At 44.6% G+C, this 22,003-nt stretch overlaps 1 protein-coding gene across 10 annotated transcripts in view; it reads right to left on the bottom strand.

Moving 5' to 3' along the window:
- The window catches only part of Ppp2r5c (protein phosphatase 2 regulatory subunit B'gamma), a 139,994-nt gene that overhangs the window by 30,402 nt on the left and 87,589 nt on the right, over positions 1 to 22,003 (bottom strand). For all 10 annotated transcript variants that reach the window (XR_006853547.2, XM_046453198.2, XM_046453199.2 and 7 more), the window contains 3 exons: positions 5,809 to 5,919; positions 4,602 to 4,694; positions 4,390 to 4,520 (listed from right to left, as the gene is read on the bottom strand). Coding sequence is in view for 9 of the 10 variants with exons in the window: in XM_046453198.2 (XP_046309154.1) it covers positions 4,390 to 4,520; positions 4,602 to 4,694; positions 5,809 to 5,919 (335 nt within the window). In the remaining variant the exon portion in view is untranslated. The remainder of the gene's footprint in view (positions 1 to 4,389; positions 4,521 to 4,601; positions 4,695 to 5,808; positions 5,920 to 22,003) is intronic.

Here is a 22,003-nt window from a genome sequence, read left to right as displayed (position 1 = left end):
TCTATCCTGAGAGCATGCAGCATTACCAAACCACAGTCCGTTTTCTGCATGCATCCATTTGGAAAAGCACAATTTCTAAAACTCAACCTGAAGGCTCCCCTTTACTTATTTTATTTGAAATACTTATAATGGTTTAAATGCACGAGGCTGAAGTTCTGTGGACAGTGCATCCATGCAGCTGAGAGGTGAGCCAGAGCAGGGGACCCCTTGGGTGCTGCTTCTGGTCATCTCCCCCACTGTATGCATTTACATGGGAATGGCCCTCAGCCCTGAGCCATCTGGCTTTCCTAAACCAGCAGGACATTTTTTTTTTTTTGGGGGGGGGGTGCTAGGGAGTGAACCCAGGGATGCTCTACCACTGAGCTACATCCTTATATCCTCAGTCATTTTGAGACAGTGTCTTGCTAAATTTCTGAGATTATAGGTGTGCGCTACCACACTCTGCTGACATTACTATATTGTTATTAAACAATCCTTAATTTCTAATTATCTTAATTCAATTTGAAGAGGATAATGAGAAAATGAAGCTAGTTCTCTTCCTTATTTTTCCAGAGGAGAGAGAATGGGAGAAGTCATGGAAATCCTTTAGAGCAAGCGAAGTGTTTCTCATTCTTTAGCAGAAAAGAATCCTAAGATCTAGGCTAGAACTTGCTTGTGGAGAGGTCTCCAAGATGGACAGCACCACTTTCTCTCCTCCTGTGCGATGTGTTCCTGCCTTAGAGGAAGAGGTGGTTGTTTCCCCTCTTGTCAATCTGGGCTGTCCTTGTGACCGCCTCCACAATACAAAGGGCAGATGTACTTCACACCAGTTCTGGAACAAGCCTTTAGGAAACCGGCAGCTTTTGCATCTTTTCTCCTAGCAGCAACTGTGGCAGCTCTAGCATGTCACCCAGAGAGGCCATGTGGACAGAGACGTGCAGCAGCCCCTGTCATGCGTGCCACTCCAGTAGAGCCACCAGACACAAGTGAGGAGCCACCTTGGACATTCCAGCCCTAGCAGATGCCATGTGGAGCAGAGCAGTCCTGCTGAGTCCAGTTTAGACGATAGCACTGTGAGGAATGACAGATGGTGACTTAGGCTACTAGGCTGTGGGGTGGTGCAGCAAATGAGAAGAGCCCCCTGCTCTGCCCTGCCCACCTAACCTTGGATCCACCACCTGCCACGCAGAGCACCCAGAGGTATCCAAAGCAAACTGACTACAATGGGATGTCATGAGCATGAACTTTATATTAACATTTTCTTTTCTTTTTTTTTGGGTACCAGAGATTGAATCCAGGGGTTCTTAACCACTGAGCTACCTTCTAGCCCTTTTTATATTTTGAGACAGGGTCTCACTATGGTGCTTAGGGCCTAGCTGGGATTATGAGCATGCATCACTGCACCTGGCTCAAGTCACAGAGGCTGGCTTTGAACTCGTGATCCTCCTGCCTCAGCCTCCCGAGCTGATGGGATTATAGGCGTGTGCCACTGTGCTTGGTTGTATTAATATTTTCAAGAAGTTGAATGAAATAGGTTTGAAATACTTTTCTTATAAGAGGCAGTTGTATAGGTTGAGAATCCCTTACCTAAAACAGTTTTGGATGTCAAATTTTCTTCAGTTTTTATGACATTTACATAAAATGAGCAATCTTGAGGATAGGACCCAAGTTGAAACCTGAAATTCATTTATATTTCATATACATCTTTTATACACAGCCTCAAAGTAATTTCATACAATGGTTTTAGTATTCCTGTCATTTATTTTTTTAAATTAAAAAGAATTTTGTGACAATATCTCACTGTGCTGCCCTGAACTCCTGGGCTCAAGTGATCCTCCTGCTTCAGCCTCCTGAGTAGCTGGGACTTAAGGAGTGGAGTACTACACTTGGCTATGCCATGCTTGCATTTCGACTGTGACCTATCATATGAGGTCATGCGTGAAATTTTCCACCTGTGGCATCATGTCAACGCTCAAAAAGTTTTTTTTTTTTTTGGTACCTGGGATTGAACCCAGGGGCACTTTACTACTGAGCCACATTCCAGCCCTTTTTATGTTTTGAGTCTGGGTCTTCCTCATTTGCTTAGAGCCCCACTGAGTTGCTGTGAGTTGCTGAGGCTGGTCTTGAACTTGTGATCCTCCTGCCTCAGACTCTGGAGCTGCTGGGATTATAAGCATGTGCCACTGCACCCGGTTCAAAAAGTTCTGGAGTTTGGAGTGTTTTGGATTTTAGATCAGGGATGCTCAACCTGTATGACACAGAACTTAGGTAAGCTGAATACATCTCTCAAAAGCTCACCTGAAATAACAATGAAGGACCAAGCCAATCACAGAATCTAAATAACATGTTCCCTTTTGACTGTATATTCCAAAATAATTACAGAAAAGATTAGAGGAAAAAAACACAAAAATACGATACTCTAGCACTAACCCTTTGATGAAAAAAGAACTAAGTTATGTGCAATAACTTTTCAATAAGCTAAGTATTTTGGCTATCCAGTTTCCCTTGGGTCTGAGATCTACTTGCCTACTGATCTTGTGGTGCTGGGGAATGCACCATGGCCTTGCACGTGCTGTGCAGGTGCTCCACCAGCAAGCAGCACACCAGTCCCACCTTCTGCTCAGTGCAGGTGCTCAATGCATTTGTGGTTCTGCTATCTGAGCAAACCCACTACTGTTGAGGAAACAGAACCACTGGAAGCAAAGCTTTAATTTTAGGATTAAAAGGCTGGGATTTAAGTCGCACCTGTTCGATGCTATTTAAATAGTGTGTATTTGTTCTGATAGATACTCACAGCAGGCAAGTAATGATCTTGTTAAAAAGGAAGTGCAGTACCAAGAAACATAAAACAGGAACATGACATTTAGGAGAATGACGTCATTCTCTGACTACAGCTGGAGTAAGGACTGGGCTCTGTTCAGCTGTGGGCTCCATGATACAAACGGGACCTGGGGAACTTGGAAGGAGTTCAAAGGAAAGCCACATACACAATGAGCACCAGTGCCAAAATGCCATCAGGGTGCAGACAAGGGCACAGATGCGGCTCATGTCTCCAACCACTGGGTGCCCAAAGGTCAGAAGGGAGGGACGGGTGAAGGAGGGCTGCTGCTCCATGAGCCTGTCTCAGCCCCTGCCTCCTCTTCCCTTGCCCAGACACTGTGATGCAGGGAGGACCTGCCAGGCCTGCGTGTTACTGTGGCTGGCATCTTGGGCTCCTTCTTTGGACAATGACCAGGGCCCGGCCCTGTGGATAGACTACATGGAACTCCCCCACTTTCTTATCTCATGAAGGGACACTGTTACAGTGTTCCCATCATCACTAGGATTTGTCACTTCCTATAGTCAGATATCATAGAAAGGCAAGCTACTTGAGCAACTAAAATTACAGAATAAACTGCTTATTTGGTAAGCCTTCCAGGGACAGATGAGGAACCACAGGAACCGTGTTCTCCATCAGGCATTCATTTTGTGCCACTGCAGGCAGCCCATGAAGCTGGTGCTGGGCCTGGGGACACAACAGAGCACAGGATGCGATAGGACAGAGACACTGTCAGGTGGGTTTCCAGGGAAGAGGATCCTCGGGAAGCCTGGAGAGATCAGGGAACCAAGAGCTAGAAGAAGAGGGTGAGCCGGGAGGGTGACAAAGGCGGCAAGGCCCTGGCACGGATAGCTGGACGCGAGCAGAAGACTAGGAGGCTGCACCCCACCATCCAGAGAAGGGTGGGCGTGTGGGGGATGCGGGCAGCAGCAGAAGCTTGTTAGCAGTTTGAGGGACATTAGAATCCACGAGGCCTGGCCAGAGATGTGAACAGGGCTGGGGAGGCAGGGCTGTGTGAGGACGTTATGGCGCACCCTGCAATTGGGGCCACCTGGAGCACTCCTTCTGCGCTGCGGGCTGTCTGCGATTGCTCCCCAGGGTCCTGCAGGCCCAGGCATGGGTGCAGCGTTGGAAAGCTGTCCTGCTCTGCCTACTGTGCCCAGCGTGCTTCCTCTTCTGGGTCTGTGTTCACAGATGTTGCCAGGTTAAGGCTAGTTACTTCCCTGCTCATTCCTCTTCCATACTGAGATCCAACAGGAAAAGAATGAGGTAGCACACGGGTAGAGGGAACAAGTGGGTTCAGACAGTTAATCTATCCACATTTTTGGACAACCGGACAATTCAGCAGAAATGGAACAAAGGAGGGAAGCCACCTATACAGCAGGCCCTGGAGCATGCAGAGAGAGGGTCAGGGAATGGAGGGAAGGAAGGAGGAGCAGCCTGGCCCACTGACACTGTGTCACTGGGCCTGTAGCGCCACGCTGCTGCAGCCTTCCTTTGCTGTACTCACCCAGGCCAGGGAGACGCTGGCGTCAAATGTGAAAATGAACACACCATGCACAAGGAGGAACGCCACCCATGCAGAGACTTACCTATAAAATATATTATTTATCTGTTTTCTGATGTACGCTCTCAGGCCTAAGAACTTTCCATAAATTCTGTGAAGGGTGGTTTTTAGAAAATCTCTCTCCCGAGGATCCTCGCTGTCAAAGAGCTCTAAAAGCTTCAAGAAAAAAAGATACTCAGTGACATGTACACTCTGCAGATCAGAGCTCCTGAAATTTCAGTTAATCTGTGACCTTACCTGCAATACAAATTTCTGATCAATATATTTCTTCGCTATATTAGGCTGGAAATCTGGAGACTCTAAAAATCTTAAGAAAAACTCATAAACAAGCTAGGAGGAAAAAAACAACAGTGAGTCAAACATCATGGAATTTCATCAAGAGATGAAAATATGCTTAGCTGAATCTTTAATGTCCTGAAAACATTAGATTTTTACAAAAAGCCACATCTCTACAGAATGGCGACAGCTGGATAGTCAGGACTGGGCTCTGTTCTGTGCTGGGGTGCTGGGGAATGCGCCGTGGTCTTGCACATAATAACTAGGGATGGTTATTATTTTTTTAGTGAGAACTGAGACTTCCCTTAAATGGCACTTCAGTAGAATGCTTTCCATGGCCTATGTCACCCATGCTTAAGTAACTGCTCAGAGCCCACGGTGCACAGTTCAGGTCATGACCAAACTCCAGGTGGGATCTGCAACCTGTCACCTGTAAGTGTCCTGCAGTGCTGAGGCACAGAGCCAAGCTGACAGGAACTCTGGGTCTGCTAGGGAAGACAGGCACAAAGACGAGACCCTCAATGGCAGCTGCTATGATTCCCCTTGGTGAGTGTACAGGGCATCATTGTGTGGCCTGCCTGTCAGGAGCACATGTGGAAGCCAAGTGCTGAGAGGGGAGGGCCTGGCTTCCAAGGAACCCTCCCCATGTGTCCCACTGTCTGGTTCCTTCCTCGTTTTCCCAGCTCTTTCTCTTCTGCCTTAGGGGTGATGTGCCCTCCCTATCCTCATGCCTGACCCTGCTTTGCTCATGCTGGCCTTGGTGCCTCTTAACCTAACAATCTTGTGTTTCACATATACATCATAAAAAGGGGTCAGTCAGCTCAGGAGCCTGGGAACACAGTGGCACAGTTAAATCCAGGTACTGAAGGCTGGAAACATACCCGCCCAAGTCCTCTAGGCTTGAACTCAATGGTTAACCACCAACAGGGCACTGCCACAGAAGACTTATCAGTGATTCCATGTCTTTACAGTCAGTATCAAGTGTGCACACACACCTCTCTGCTAAAACATTTTTCTTTTATCTATAGTTTTGTAAGGTCTGTGCCACTAAAGACCCGATGTGCACTGGCCAGCAGCTGAAGCCAGGCCTCTACTGAGCTGGGGGAACACACACACACATGTGGCTGGCACCCTCCTATTCAGGCCTGCCATCCCCCCAGTCCAGCACCTGCAGATGAGGCCAGGCTGCTTCTAATGTTGGTTCGTCCTCCTCTGGGTCAAACTCTGCTCCCGTGGGATTGGAGGAAGGCGGCAATGTTCGAAACATGTTAACTGCAAACTAAAATCCACATAGTCTATGATTACAACCAGGAAGTTTAAAATATTTACCAAGAGCATTTAAAACACATTAGTAATCTTAATGATAGTTGCTTCTCATGGTAAAGTGACCTGTCGTTAGCCTCAAAATTCAGAAGTAGTGTGGGTCCCCAAAAGGAGCCTGGGTCAAAAGTGCAGCAGGAAATCGGCCACCTCAGGCAGGTGAACATCAAGCTGACCCCCAGAGACATCTTGCCTTTTAACTGTCACACTTTCAAAGACACGATGCCAACGAATGCTTAGAGGGCAGCGGTAACTTCTGAGGTCCTGTCCCATCAGTGGGTGGGAAAGCAAGGAGAATGTTCTAGTGCGGCAGAGTAGAGGCTGAAAACCAGCCAAGGCTGCACCACACTGCCCTGTCACTGCTCCTGTCACGACGAGAAGCAGCAGTGTCACACACGATATCCCTAGGGACTGGCTGGTTAAACTCCGCAGTCCTTTTGGACTTGCACAATACACATTGACAGGTCAGTGATATAAGCATCAAAGTTTAGTTTTTCTGTATCAACTTCCAGCCTATTTTTCTCTTGTACCAAGTCTAGATGTGACTTGTTACCTTGCCGATCTGTGAGCCCAACGAGGGCCTTTTACAGCTCTGCGCTCTGGAGCCTGGCTTACTGGTGAGCATCTTCAAATGTGCAAATCAAATATCTGACATAAAGATAAAATCCAGCTGCAGGACAGGGACAAGGAGATGCCAACAGGGAGCCCAGCAAGCAGGCTGAGATGTCCCCTCTGGTCAAGGTCAGTGAGCGCTCGCTGCTGCCCATTTCTTCTTTTCTTTACAGTTATTGATACCCAACTTGTGAAGTCATCAGCTACCAAGGCCAGAGCACCAGTGCTCAGTGTGTGTCATCTGTGGGGTGTTGACGTGAAGGGCAGCTGCAGTGGGTGCAGGTGGTACAGGAATGGAGGAGGAAAAAATGACCAGAAGCCCACAACTAATTAAAAAAAAATCTTTTGGTGAAAATACAGGAGTGATTTTCCTAAGATTGCAGTAGAAAGGGAAAAAACTTGGAATTTAACCCTGAGCAGCTCTGGCTGCTGCTGGGGTGTGTCTCCAGCGATGTTTCCCTCTGTGAACCAGGTGTGTGCCCAGGCCCTGTGAGTCCTCCCAGACCTCCAGCAGTGAATCCAGAGACTGGTAGGCAGGACGCTCTTCGTCACCAGCCCGCAGGCCCTCAGCAGAAGGCAGGGAGGGCTTTTCGTGCCCCCTGCTCCGAGAGCCCAGGGACAAGGCAAGGAGGAACAAGGAGCATAGCCACTGAGGAGGCCACACGGTCTGTGGGGGCCACACGGTCTGTGGGGGCCACTGTCTCCTCCAGGGCTTGTAAAGGGGGTCGAAGAATGGCATCTGTCATCGCCAACCCCCCTCTCTAGCTCTGTGCCTCCTGGGGCTGTGGAAGTGCTGAGAGGAGAGCAAGAAACGAGTCTCCAGCCCTCCTAACCTGCGGCTGTCTGGGCTCCCCTCAAAGCAAACAGTAGGGGAGGGGTCAAGGGCTGCCTTCAGAACAGGAGGGGCACTTGGCTCTTCAGTGAGTGGGTGCTGCAGGGCCAGCTAGGTGCCCACTTGGGAGCAAAGGCCTCTGGGGACCAGGATGGCACCTGGCCAGAGGCAGAAGCAGATGGCAGAGTGGTGTACGGGGCCGCCAAGGAGACCACCATGGGACAGATGGCTCACGCAGCAGGGAGGCTGGAGTGTGGAGGAAGGGGTGGTGCTGTCCTCCCAGAGGCTGAGCACCACCTGGAGACTCAGGCGCACCACACAGGGAGGAACCACCACATTGTGGAGGCCACAGAGAGCAAAGGCACAAATGGGCAACTGCCTTCCAGCTCGGCTCAGGGGGAGCAGAGGGGCAGCCTCTCCCACCCCCACTTCAAGTCCCTCAGGGAGCTGGCTGCCCGTGGGGATGGGGTTGGGTGAGACTGGGCAAGTCTGAAAAGACAGCTTTAAGCTCAAGGGGGCCCTGTAGCTAGAGATGACTAGAAAGCTAAGCCTTCTGCTCAAGATGTACCCAGGGCAGGAGGGTGTGATGTGACTGATCACAGTTAAAGGCAAGAGTTAAAGAGGCACAGGTTCCCCAGTGTGACAGTTCACCTCATGCCAACCAGGCTAGGCTGGAATTCGGTTTATTCAAGAAGACACTGACTGGGTGTCCTGTGGAGGTGTTTGTAAATGTGGTTCGCATCTATGATCAGTGAACTTTGAATAGAGATGACCCTCCAACAGATGAGGTAGAGAGGGAAGATGGGAGGGGAGGGGAGGGGGGATAGTAGGGGATAGGAAAGGCAGCAGAATACAACAGTCACGAATATGGCATTATGTAAAAATGTGAATGTGTAACTGATGTGATTCCGCAATTTGTATCTGGGGTAAAAATGGGAGTTCATAACCCACTTGAATCAAATGTATGAAAGATGATATGTCATGAGCTTTGTAATGTTTTGAACAACCAATAAAAAAAAAAAAAAAAAAAAAGAGATGACCCTCCATGGTGTGGGTGGCCCTCATCCAATCAGTCAAAGGCCTTTAAGATCAAAGCTATGGCTTCCTGAAGGGAGAAGAGATCCCACCTCTCGCCAGCCCAGAGCTGCCTGCTTTCCACCCACTTGCCTCCTGCTGCTTGAAAACCCTCTCTCTCCCTGACTGAACGCCAGTTAGCTGGGGTTTCTTAGTGAACTGGTTGTGCTGTAGTAACTGCAGTTTCAAGTTGAAGCCCCCTGCAGTGCTCAGCCGAGGCCCACAGGCCATGTTCACTGACCATGTGCTGGATAGGTGCTTGCCTGGTGAACACAACACCTTGTTGTGACCCATGGGCCCTCTTTCAGTATGGAATGTTTGCACCCCTCCTTCAGACATTGAAGCCCTTAACCCCTCGTGGCTGTAGCTGGAGATGGAGCATGCAGGCAGTAACTGGAAAGTGAGGTCCTTAAGGGTGGGTTCTGATCTTAGGGGAGATCAGACTTCCCCCACCCAGTTGCACTTGCTGAGAGGAAAGGCCTCGTGAGGACAAAGCCATCCTCTGCAAGCTGGAGCCCTGCCAGCACCTTGATCTTAGAGAGAAACGGATGCCCACAGGTCAGGCCAGCATCCTGTAATCTTCAGTTCTGGCATCCTTGACAATGACCCTCCTAGAGCCACTCTGTTGATTAGAAGTATTTCTCTTGTGTAAGAAAAAAAAAAGTCTACTTGTAACTCCTACCCACCTTTCTTTTTTTTGGTATCGTGGATTGAACTCAGGGGCACTCAACCACTGAGCCCCATCCCCAGCCCTATTTTGTATTTTATTTTGAGACAGGATCTCACTGAGTTGCTTATTGCCTTGCTAAGTTGCTGAGGCTGGCTTTGAACTCACGATCCTCCTGCCTCAGCCTCCAGAGTGGCTGGGAGGTGTGTGTCACTGCACCCGGCTTGAAAAGAATTTATAACAGGTGAGTCCACTAGAAGAATAGTGGCCTCTCTCTTCCACGCACACACTGAACATTAGGTTCTGAGAGTTGGGCTGCTAGGAGATACATTCCTGGGAAAGGGGGTAAGTCCCTTTAGCACTAGTTTTTTTTTGGGAGGGGATATGGGGGATTGAACTCAGAGGCACTCGACCACTGAGCCACATCCCCAGCCCTAAACTTTGTATTTTATGTAAAGACAGGGTCTCACCGAGTTGCTTAGCACCTTGTTTTTTGCTGAGGCTGGCTTTGAACTCGAGATCATTCTGCCTCAGCCTCCCAAGCTGCTGGGATTACCGGTGTGTGCCACTGTGCCTGGCAATATTATCTTTTTTTTTTTTTTTTTTTTTGAGAGAGAGAGAGAGAGAGAGAGAGAGAGAGAGAGAGAGAATTTTTTAATATATGTATTTTTTAGTTTTCGGTGGACACATCTTTTATTTTATTTTTATGTGGTGCTGAGGATTGAACCTAGCGCCCCGCACCTATCAGGTAAGCGCGATACTGCTTGAGCCACATCCCCAGCCCAACATTAGCTTTTTAAATACAAAACCGTGGCAGAGCATGGTGGTACACACACTTGTGACACCAGCAGCTTGGGAAGCTGAGGCAGGAGGATCAAAGCCAGCCTCAGCAACTTAGCGAGGACCTAAGCAACTCAGCGAGACCTGTCTCTAAAAACACAAAAAAGGGCTGAGGATGTGGCTCAGTGGCTAAGAACCCCTAGGTTCAATCTCAGGTACCATAACCAACCAACCAACCAAACTACAACAAGAAAAAAATAAAAAACCCTAAATAACAACAAGAAAAACTCACAAAGCTGTCCTTTGTTAGAAAACATCACAGCTGGATGGTCCACAACCAGCTGCAAAAACCAAAGCACAAAGCTGACAGTAGAACTCTCTTCTATCAAAGCAATGAGGAAGTGTACCAGATAGGAAGACCGCACCCCCTCCCTCCCAACCAATACTCTCAATGCCTAGGAGATAACTTCCCAAGTCAGAGGGCCTCAGTGGAGTGAGTAGAGCCTCTGATAAGAGCCTCAGGAAGACCTGAGGAAAGGGAGAAGCTGCCATCCACAACAGCTGGCTCATACAGCAATTCACAAGAGGAATGCAAAGTGGTGGTGGTGGTTGTTTTTTTTTTTTTTTGTGGGGATTGAGCAACATCCCATCCCTTTTCACTTTTTATTCTGAGGCAGGGGCTTACTAAGCTGCCCATGCTGGCCTGGCACATGCGATCCTCCTGCCTCACCCTCCAGAGTAGCTAGAATCATAGGTGCGCACCACAATACCCTGGTTGAACGCAACCTTTAAACAAGTTTAGCTGAAGTTTTTATGAACTCAAGGAACTTAAACGGCCCCTTTCCTCACCAGTCTAGTGATTTCTAGTTGGCTGTCACGGTGCCAGAACTTGGAAATGAAAGCCCAAGTCACACACTGCTCAGACTCAAGCGTTGGCACCTAGGAGGTCCTCAAGTACTTTCTGAGAGCAACTGGATCCTCTGGGACAAGCACACATCAGTCATCTTTGAACTGTGACACCCAGTAACACCTGAGAACTGTGAAATTGCCAGATCAGACAGCTCTCGACTGTATCGTGATGACAGTCCCATGTGGGTCCCTGACTGCATGCTCTCCTACTCAGGCGCATGTTTTCTCCTGACACTTTTCTCAAATGTAACCAGAGAACAGGGGGTTCTGGGGTGTCCTCTTCCTGCCCCACCGGCGACAGCACAGATACTCAGCACATTCTCCAGGAGAACAAAAACAGTCCTGTTGCCACTTTCTCTATGGCCACAGCTGCTTTAAAAGAATGCAATCTTCCCTCTAAAACAGATGCCAGAATATACTATTTAAGGAAAGAAAGCTATATTTAAAACTCTTATTTTGAATAGCTTGCTATTTTCATCATCTACTCAAATATAGGTTGAATATACTTTATCTGAAATGCTGGGGATCAGAAGAGTTTTGGATTTTTTTGGATTCTGAAATATTTACATAATGAGATATCTTAGGGATGAGATCCAAGTATACACAGGAAATTTAGTTTTCATATGCACCTTACATATATATATAGCCTGAAGGTAAATCTAAAAATCCTTTTTCACTTAATTATTTTTTGTACTTTAGCTTTTTTTTTGAAGCCTGAGAATAATTTTATACAATATTTTTAGATGCCTGCATTTTGACTGTGACCACTCACATAAAGTTGGATGTGCAATTTTCCACTTGTCATGCTGATGCTCAAAATGTTAGAGATTTTGGAATATTTTAGATTTCAGTTTTCAGACTAGATGCTCCAACTATATGTTCTTAAATAAAATGTGAAAGCATGGAAACAAAAACCTACAGAATCTTTGTACAATACTAATAAAGGACATTTAACTACAACTCTTGAAACAATGAATAAGTTTTTAAAAATATCTTTTAAATTTTTAGATGAACACAATACCTTCATTTTATTTATGTGGTGCTGTGGATCCAACCCCAGTGCCCCACTCATGGAAGGCAAACACCCTACCACTGAGCCACAGCTCCAGCCCAACAATGAATAATTTTTATAAGTATTTTATAACTGAATGTACAAGACCTTACTTCAGATAAGCATGAAAATATGATAGCCACAATTATGTGTATGAATGTAGTTTATTTTATTTTTTTGAGTCAGGGTTCTCATTATGTTGTCTAGACCGATCTCAAACTTGTGTACTCAAGTGATCCTCCTGGTAGCTGGGCTGCAGGCTTTTACCACCCACCTGACTTGAGTTTGTTTGTGTTTGCTGTAGTGGAGACAGAAACCAGGACCATGAGCATGTCAGGCAAGATCTCTACCACTGAGCTCCATCTCCAGCCCTTTTTATTTTACTTTGGGATAGGGTCTTGCTATGATGTCTGGCCTGGAACTTGTAATTCTCCTGCTGCAGCCTCCCAAGTAGCTGGGATCACAGGCGTGCATCAGTGTGCCCAGCTTTGGCTTGAGTTTACTTAAAATCCGCCCTCCCCTTTTCCATTGGTGCATTATGGTTGTACATACTGATGGGATTTATTGTTACATATACGTTCATGCACACTATATGTAATATAACAATATAATTTGCCTGATATCACTCCCCGCTCCCTCCCCACCTTCCACCCCTTGTTCCCTTCCCTTTACTGCTCTCTCCTTGATTTTTATGAGATCCACCCCATCTTTCTCTTCCTTTTTCCTTGCTAGCTTCTGCCTATGACAGAAAACATATGACCCTGACCTTCTGAGTCTTATTTTGCTTGACATTATGATATCCGGTTTCATCCATTTTCCTGTAAATGCCATAATTTCATTTTTCTTTATGGTTGAATAAAATTCCATTGTGTACATACACCACATTTTCTTTATTCATTCATCTGTTGATGGATACCTAGGCTGGTTCCCTAGTTTGGCTACTGTGAATTGTGCTGCTATAAACATGGGTATGCATGTGAGGCATCCCCCAAAAGCTCATGTGTGAGACAATGCAAGAAGGTTCATAAAATAAATGATCGGGTCACAAGGGCCTAAATCCAATCAGTGAATTAATCACCTGATGAGATTAACTGAGTAGTAACTGAAGGTCGGTGGGGTGTGGCAGGAGGAGGTGGGGCATGGGGGCATGGCTCCGGGTATATAGTTGTATTTGGCAAGTGCAGTTTCTTTTTCTGCTTCCTGATCATCATGTGAACTACTTCCCTCTGCCACACTTGGCCACCATGATGTTCTGCCTCACTTTCTATGGACTAAGACCTCTGAAACTGTGGGCCCTCAATAAACTTTTCCTTCTCTACAATTGTTCTGGTCAGGGCTTTTAGTCACAGTGGTGAAAAGCTGACAAAACACTGTAATATGATGACTTTAATCCTTTAGGATAAATACCAAGGGGTGGTAGAGCTGGTTGTATGGTGGTTCCATGCCTAGCCTTTTGAGGAACCGTCAAACTGGTTTCCATAATGGTTATACTAATTTACAGTCCCAAGAACAGGGTATAAAGTGGTCCTTTTTCCCTACATCCTCTCCAGCATTTATTGTTATCTGTATTCTTGATGACTGCCATTCTGACTGGTCTGAGATGAAATCTCAATGTAGTTTTTTTTTTGGGTACAGGGATTGAATCCAGGGGAACTTAACCACTGAGCCACATCTCCAGCCCTCCTTTATATTTTACTGAGATGTGGTCTTGCAAAGTTGCTTAGGGTCTTGTTAAGTTGTTGAGGCTGAATTTGAACTTGCAATCCTCCTGCCTTAGCCCCCTGAGCTGCTGGGATTACAGGTGTGTACCACTGTGCCCAGCTTCAGTGTAGTTTTGATATGCATTTACCTAATTGCTAATGATGTTAAACATTTTTTTCATATATTTGTTGGCCATTTACTTTAAAATTTTTGTTTTTCAAGTTTAAGAACAGAAAATCTATACATGATAAGTAATAATTCATAATATTTGTAATCCAGTTTAATTACTGTCATTTAAGAATATCAATGGCTTTGGAAGTTTATTGTAACTTAACTGTGGGAGAAAGGTTAGTTTTATATAGATTCTAAATAATGCATCCCAACGTTTTTTAATGACCAATTTCCAAAAATGTTGGGAGAACTGTATAGTGAATGGCTGCCACCTAGATTTTGCCATCAACATTCTAATAATTTGCTTTATCATAAAATAAGTTTTAAAAATAAAATGTGAGGAGGTTTAGAATACTTTAGAACTTTTAGTCACAGAGGTGAAAAATCTGAAAAAAACACTGTAATATGATGACTTTAATCCTTTAGGATAAATACCAAGGGGTGGTAGAGCTGGGTTGTACGGTGGTTCCATGCCTAGCGTTTTGAGGAACCTTTTGAGAAACTACTGGTTTCCATAGTGGTGGTACTAATCTACAGTCCCAAGAACAGTGTAAAAAGTGGTCCTTTTTCTCCACATCCTCTCTAGCATTTATTGTTATCTGTATTCTTGATGACTGCCATTCTGACTGGTCTGAGATGAAATCTCAGTGTAGGCTTTTTTTTTTGGGGGGGGGGTACAGGGATTGAATCCAGAGGAATATAGTCTGCTCCCACATGCTATAAGTAAAGTGATTTGGGACATTGAGAACTACAGGGCTTGTCACTTCTCGGTCACATGTGTAGAGCCAACCAACTTCACACTACATCCCCTGACCCCCAAACCCAGAATTCTAGTTGATGCACATAGCTGGATCAATATATTTTAAAAAGAGAGATGAAGTAGTCTGTGATTTTTATTTTATTTTTAATTTTTTTGGTAGTATACAGGGATTGAACCCAGGGCCCTGTGCATGTTAGGCAACTTTCTACCACTGAGCTACATCCTCACTACATTTTTTACAATTATTGCTGGATCATCTGTGTGGACAGAACTGTTTACTGAGAATATGTTAAAAATGAAGCAGAGACTTACGCTTCTAGCAAGATGGAGTAACTGGGATGGGGTGTATTCTACTCCCTGCAGTGACCAAGAAACTAGGCAAAATTACATGGAATAGTTTTGCAGACAATGAATTTCAGGTAATGAAGGTTAGCGATCCCTGAGAAACAGCAAGCCCTACAATCACCTCAGCTACAGTCCTGACAGATTTGCAGGCTGCAGGGCCTGGAGACAGAACCCAGGTGGAGACAGCAGCCAGGGGCTAAGATTCACAAGGTAGGGTTTCCCACAGAAGACACTGACCCAGAGGTCTGCGGGGTCCCCTGTCAAACAGCAGAAGGCCAATCCACAAATGTGTATGAGAAACTACCAGAGTTGGGGGAAAAACCACCCAAAGGCTTAGTGAGAACCCAGAACAGCCTGGACCTCCATATCCATGTTTCAAATCCTTGGATTAAACCAACCAAGGTTGAAAAATGTTTTGTTTGTACGGAACATGCCTCTGTGAGGGGTCCTGAAGCCAGCCCCCACAGAAACCGAGGGATGATTATACCAGCCCAGCACTGGGAATAGTCCCTTCTCCCACCAAGCAGACTGGAGAAACTCATAATTCATGGAACCTCGGATTCATCATCAGAAAGCTCTTGTCTCAGTAGCAAGCAATGAGCCCTCAAATCAATATGGCTCGAATCTTACCTAACACAAGAACAAAAAGAAGTGCCTTAATTACACTCACAAACAAGTCTCAAGAACATTAACAGAAATACCTAAGTGTGCAGCACTCAACAAGGCAAAATTCACAACGTCAGACATCTCATGACCACACATACAGGAGGATTGAGAGTTCAAAGCCAGCCTCAGCAATGGTGAGGCACTAAGCAACTCAGTGAGATCCTGTCTCTAAATGAAATACAAAATAGGGCTGGGGGTGTTGCTCAGTGGTTGAGTGCTTCTCAGTTCAATCCCGGTTAGCCCCACCCACACACAAAAAGGCCAAAGAAGCAGGAAGATATGCTTTACAATAACCAGAAAAAACCAGTCACTTGAGCTCAATTAGAACTGCCATGGGTATCAGAATTAGCAGTGAGGATATTAATTCTATGTATTGAAAAAGTTACGTGTAGATGTGGAAGATGTAAGAACAGACACATCAAACTATTCGATATGCGTGAGACATGTGAGATGAGAAACGTGGTAGATGGAATTAAAAACAGATGGGACACTACAGAAAAGATCAGTGAACTTGAGGACAGAAAATTATGCAAATAAAACATGGGGGATGAAAAGAATCGCACAATCGGTGTGGCTCAGTGGCAGAGAGTGCCAGCACGCACAGGCTCTGGGTCTACCCCCCAGCACTGTGAAGAGAAAAGAAACAGCACCAGCGAGCTGCGGGATGACTAAGAACCCTCATACACGCATCACTGAGGTCCCTAAAGTGGTTCTGATAAAGGGCAGGGGATAGAATTTTTTTGTATATGTGGTTCGAGTAATTGAACCAGGGCCTCTCTACCACCAAGCTACGCCTCCAGCCCTTTTTATATTATTTTGAGACAAGGTCTCACTAAGTTGCCCAGGCTGGTCTTGAACTTGTGATTCTCTTGCCTCCGCCTCTTGAATCACTGGATTACAGGCATGTGCCACCACGCCCAGCAGAAAAATGTTTTTGAAAAGATAATAGCAAGGGGGGAAAAAGAATAAAGAAAAAAAAAGTTAATGGCCAGTTTTTCAAATTTGATGAAAACTACAGATAAACTCTAGACACAAGATAAAGGGAACCATGCCACAGCACATCACCATCAAATGGTTTGAAAAGAGCAATGAATGAGAAAATCTTGCAAGTAGCAAAAGGGGGAAATATTTTATATCCAGAGGAACAATGTAATGACCACAGATTTCTCATCACAAACAATGCAAACAAGACAGCCAGATGAGCACTGAAGTCCAAGAAAGACCTTCAGACACATTTAAGTTGAAACAGTCCATATCACCATCAGGAGACCCACACTACAGAAACGTGCAAGGAAGCCCCTTAGCCAGGACACCAAGAGCAGATGGGCCTCTGGACCTGGACTTCCACAGTGGAATGGAGATCACTGGAAACTGGAAAATGCCTGCAAAAGATGTTACAAATTATAAAATCTCTTTAAAAGACAACCACTTAGAACAAAACTAATAATGGATCATGGGGTTTGCAACATGAAGTAAAATGTGTGGCAACAGCAGCAGAAAGACTGGGAGGGAAGAAACAGGACCACTGTTGAGGTTTTTCTTACACTCCACATGGCATTGTAACCTAAGGCAGACTGCGATATTATTAAAGATGGATTCTAGAAAAGCTAAATAAACACTTAAGACCAAGAATATAAGCAAAAATAAATGTTGGCGAGAATGTGGGGAAAAAAGTACACTCATACATTGCTGATGAAACTGCAAATTGGTGGAACCACTATGGAAATCAGTATGGAGATTCCTCAGAACACTTGGAATGGAACCCTCATTTGACCCAGTTATCCCACTCCTAGGTTTATACTTAATGGACTTAAAATTGGCACACTATAGTATTGTAGCCACATTGAGGTTTACAGCAGCTCAACTTACAATAGCTAAACTGTGAAACCAACCTAGGTGCCCTTCAATAAATGAATGGATAAAGAAAATGAAGTTCATTTAAACAACGGAATATTACTCAGCCTTAAAGAAGAATGAAATGATGGCATTTGCTGGTAAATGCAAGGAGCTGGAGAATATTGTGCTAAGTGAAATAAGCCAATCCCCCAATACCAAAGGCCAAATGTTTTCTCTGACATGCAGATGCTAATTCACAAAAAGGCAGGGGGACAGGGAAGAACAGAGTTACTTTGGATTAGGCAGAGCAGAGTGAAGGGAGGGGAGGGTTGGAGGATAGGAAGGATAGAAGAATGAAACTGACATTATTACCCTATGTGATATATGACTATATGACTGGTGTGATTCTACACCAGGTACAACCAGAAGGATGAGAAGTTACACTCTATCTATGTAGGATGTGTCAAAGTGCATTCTACTGTCATGGATAACTAATCAGAATAACAAAATCAAATGACAGAGTTGAAGTTAAAAAGCTGACAGAGGAGGGGCTGGGGTTGTGGCTCAGTGGCAGAGCGCTTGCCGAGTTTAGGTGAGGCCCTGGGTTTGACCCTCAGCACCACATTAAAAAAATAAATTAATTAATTAACAATATTGTATCCAACTACAACTAAAAAATAAATATTAAAAAAAAAAAGCTGAGAGGAGATAGAATGCAGTCATAAGCAGCACAGAACTGACCCAAAAGAAAGCAGAAAAAAAGGAAAGTGGAATGGAGGAGAGATGCGACAAACAGGAAAAAACAGCACAGTGGTAGGTTTTTTTTTTTTTTGTTTGTTTGTTTTTTAATATTGTCTGAGGATTGAACCTAGGGCCTTATGCATGCTTACCACATGCTTTGCCTCTGAGCTACATCTGAGCCCAGATAGTAAATTTAAGCCCAGTATATCAATGATCACATTAAAAGTAAGTTATCTGAACACTCCAATCAAAAGGCAGAGATTATCTGATTGAATAAAAAAGCAAAAACCAACTATATACCATCCACAACAAGCCACTCTGAGCACAAAGATACAAATTGACCAAAAGGAAAAGAGGGTGGAGGGTCTGTATGAGTAGCTCCCAGGGCACATGATACAGATATAACAGGGGTGGTGGTAAGGGAGCAACCTACAAGAAAACACACACTACAAGGTATGCACCAAACCACAGGAAGCAAGACGCGACAGGACTGCAGGACAGAAAAGGACAAGACTTACAAATCGAAAACAAAGAAACAGAGGCTGGGCTGTAGCTCAGTTGGTAGAGCACTTGTCTAGCAGGCACCAGGCCATGGGTTTGGTTCCCAGGGCCACCGACCAACCAACCAATAAAGAACATCCCTATTTACAATAGCACCAAAAAATGAAATGCTGATTGAGGAGCCTAAGAAACAGGAAAAGAATTTGTAAGCTGAGAGACACAAAATGAAGAAGACCAAAATGGGAGACACTTATGCTCTTGCTTTCAAGGCTCATACTGTTAAGATGCCAATTCCCTCCATATCCACACAAAGAGATTCCAACTAAACCCTGAAAGGGCATCTGGTAGATGAAGACTTTTAATGTTTTCTCCCCCTACCCAGACAGGGCCTCACTAAGTTCCTGAGGCTACCATTGAATTTGCAATCCTCCTGCCTCTGCCTCCAGAGTAGCTGGAGTTACAGGAATGCACCATCATTCTTGGCTGACAAACTGATTTTAAAACACAAATGGAAAATAACTAGAATAGCCAAAATACTTGAGGAAAAAAACAAAGAGGATTAACACAACCTGATCTCAAGATTTACCACAAAGTGACAATACTGAAGAGAGCAGGTACTGGTGAACAGGGAGATCCACAGACAAAATGAACAGAAGGTAGCGGAGTGCAAAAAGTCTCACTGATAGGGTCGGTTGATTTTGAGAAAGACAGAAAGGCTATTCAATGGAGATGGGTCAGTCTTTTCTTTTCAACTTTTTAAAAATACCTTTATTTACTTATTTTTATGTGGTGCTCGAGATTGAACCCAGTGCCTCATATGTGCTACGCAAGTGCTGTCCCACTGAGCTACAACTCCAGCCCCTTGGTCAGTCTTTTCAACAAATGCTGTTCAACAAACAGAACACTTTAACATCCAAAGGAGGACCTTAGTCAAAATGGATCATAAGCCTACATGTAAAATGTAAAACTATGATGAAAACATAGGAGAAAGCCCTTCTGAGCTTAGGTTAGGACAGGCTCCTTAATACAACACCAAAAGCAGCTCTGGTAAAATTGTAAAATAAATTTCATCTCAATTAAAAACCTTTGCTCTGGGGGCTGGGGTTGTGGCTCAGTGGTAGAGCACTTGCCTTGCACGTGCGAGACCTGGGTTCGATCCTCAGTAACACATAAAAAATAAATAAGTGAAATAAAGGTATTAACCCTCCCCCCCCAAAAAAAAAAACCCTTTGCTCTGCAAAAGATCCTTTGAAAAGTAAAAAAGAAAGCTACAGAGTGAGAAAAAATAATTGCAAATCATATCTGCAAAGGATCTATATGCAGAGTATATAAAGAAATCTCGGGACTGGGGTTGTGGCTCAGTGGTAGAGCGCTCGCCTCGCATGTGTGAGGCCCTGGGTTCGATCCTCAGCACCACATAAAAATAAATAAATAAAGGTATTGTGTCCAACTACAACTAAAAAATAAATATTAAAAAAAAAAGAAAAAATCTCAAAACTCAACAAAAAGAAAATAATCTAACTAAAAAAGGGCAAATAGTGTGAGGAGATTCACCAAGCAAGACGACACAGGACAAGCATGCTCAGCATGACTAGTCATTAGGGCAGCGCAAACGCAACAGGATGTGAGCAGGCTCAGCTCATGCGCTGCTGGGACAGGGGCCAAACGGCGGTTTCTGAGAAGTCAGACGTGACACTACTCTGATGATCCCATTGCTGGGTGTTTACCCAGGTTGAATGGAAACCTATGTCCAGAACGTGTACATGAATATTCACAGCAGCTTTACTGTCCCTAACTGGAAATGACCCAGATGTCCCTCAACTGGGGAATGAATAAACAAACCAGCGACCTCTATCTAATGATAATTAAAATGAATCAACTCCTGGTATGTGCGATAACATGCATGAATCTTGAGCACATCATGCTAAGCAAGAGAAAATAGACCCAAAGGCACAAATCTACTATGACATTCTGGAAAATGACAACTTGATAGCTACAGAGGACAGATTAGTGATGTCAGGGGTAAGGTTCTGACTACAAAGCAGCAGCATAATAGATCTCTATTGTGTGGTGGTTATGGGACTCCATATATTTATCAAACCTCCACAAACTAGTGACTTTTGCTGTATATAAATATAAATACAAAATTAAAAGAAGTTGCAGAAAAAAGATTCACTAGGCCAGAAGTCCCTTTGCAAAGCTTCCTGGTTCACCATGTCCTTAATGTCTGAGTGATCGCTGTGTCCCAAGACTAAAGAAATACTTAAGAACTCTGCAGCTAAAGCCAGGCTGTACTGAGACATAACTGACATACAACTAACTGCACATATTCAAGGTGCTGGGCTAGATGCTTTTAGCACATGTGTGCACCTGTGAAACCCTTTTACAATCAGATAATGAACTCACTCCCTAAGCCTCAAACTTCGTAACAGACTTTTGAGAAAACAACATTTGTTTCATATGTTATAAAATAAGCATGCATTCCTTTTGTAATTAAAAACTATCAAACAAAATAAAGAAAAATCTCAAAACAGTAAGAGCATATCTCTAAAAATGGATCACTGCTGTTTAAAGTAAAAAAAAATATTCTCTGAATTTCAGAAAGTATATTTTTTAAATGTACCTTTGGCTCAGCATTGACGTCTGCTCTTCTTTAACCCATGCTATTTTAACTTTGGCAAAACAAAAAATGACCAAGCAAAATGAGGAAGCTGGTCTAAACCCTCTCCTGAAGCAAGATGCACACCACTGGAAACTTCCCTGTAACTGTACACCCCTCAGCATTAGATGCTCTTTTCTCACCAATTTCCCAACTAGCATCAGCTTTATGGCAGAAAGGGGGGCTGTCCAGAACCCACTGCAAGTATCAGGTGTGAGAAAGAGGGTGAAGATGTCCAACGTGGATTCTAAAGTGAAGCACAAGCCAACCCTCCTGGGGCCCGGAATGAGCCTCCCCAAGGACCCGGCCAACACACCCTTGGAACAGCAATGGCACCCATCAGCTTCCAAGTCAGCCTCTACTCATTCACAGAGTGGAAGGACTAGAATGGAACAAGCTCATGCTCCCGGGACCTAATATGAATGCTAGCAGCACTTCCACTACACTTCATAAAAACTACCTGCTTTTAATTCTTGGGTTTTGTTCAAAGAATGAAAAACATACGTTTACTGATTTTGTTTCTTTTTGGAAATGAGGTCCCTCTGTTTGCCTAGTTCTTTCTACTATGTTGCTCTGTTTCATCTTGAACTTGGGATCCTCCTGCCCCAGCCTCCTGAGTAGCTGCAATTACAGGAGTGCACCACCATGCCAGGCCCCTTTGTTGATTTTTGATCATGTACTGTGGTATATGATCATTGTTAAAATTTTTAAAATATACAGTATGTTTGGAAAACTTAC

This window comes from Marmota monax, unplaced genomic scaffold, assembly GCF_021218885.2.
Source record: "Marmota monax isolate L192 unplaced genomic scaffold, Marmota_monax_Labrador192_F-V1.1 WCK01_AAM20220418_F8-fsc00190, whole genome shotgun sequence".
Lineage (NCBI taxonomy): Eukaryota > Metazoa > Chordata > Mammalia > Rodentia > Sciuridae > Marmota > Marmota monax.
The sequence above is the reverse complement of the archived record's forward strand: the minus strand, read 5'-3'. Positions and strand labels throughout refer to the sequence as shown.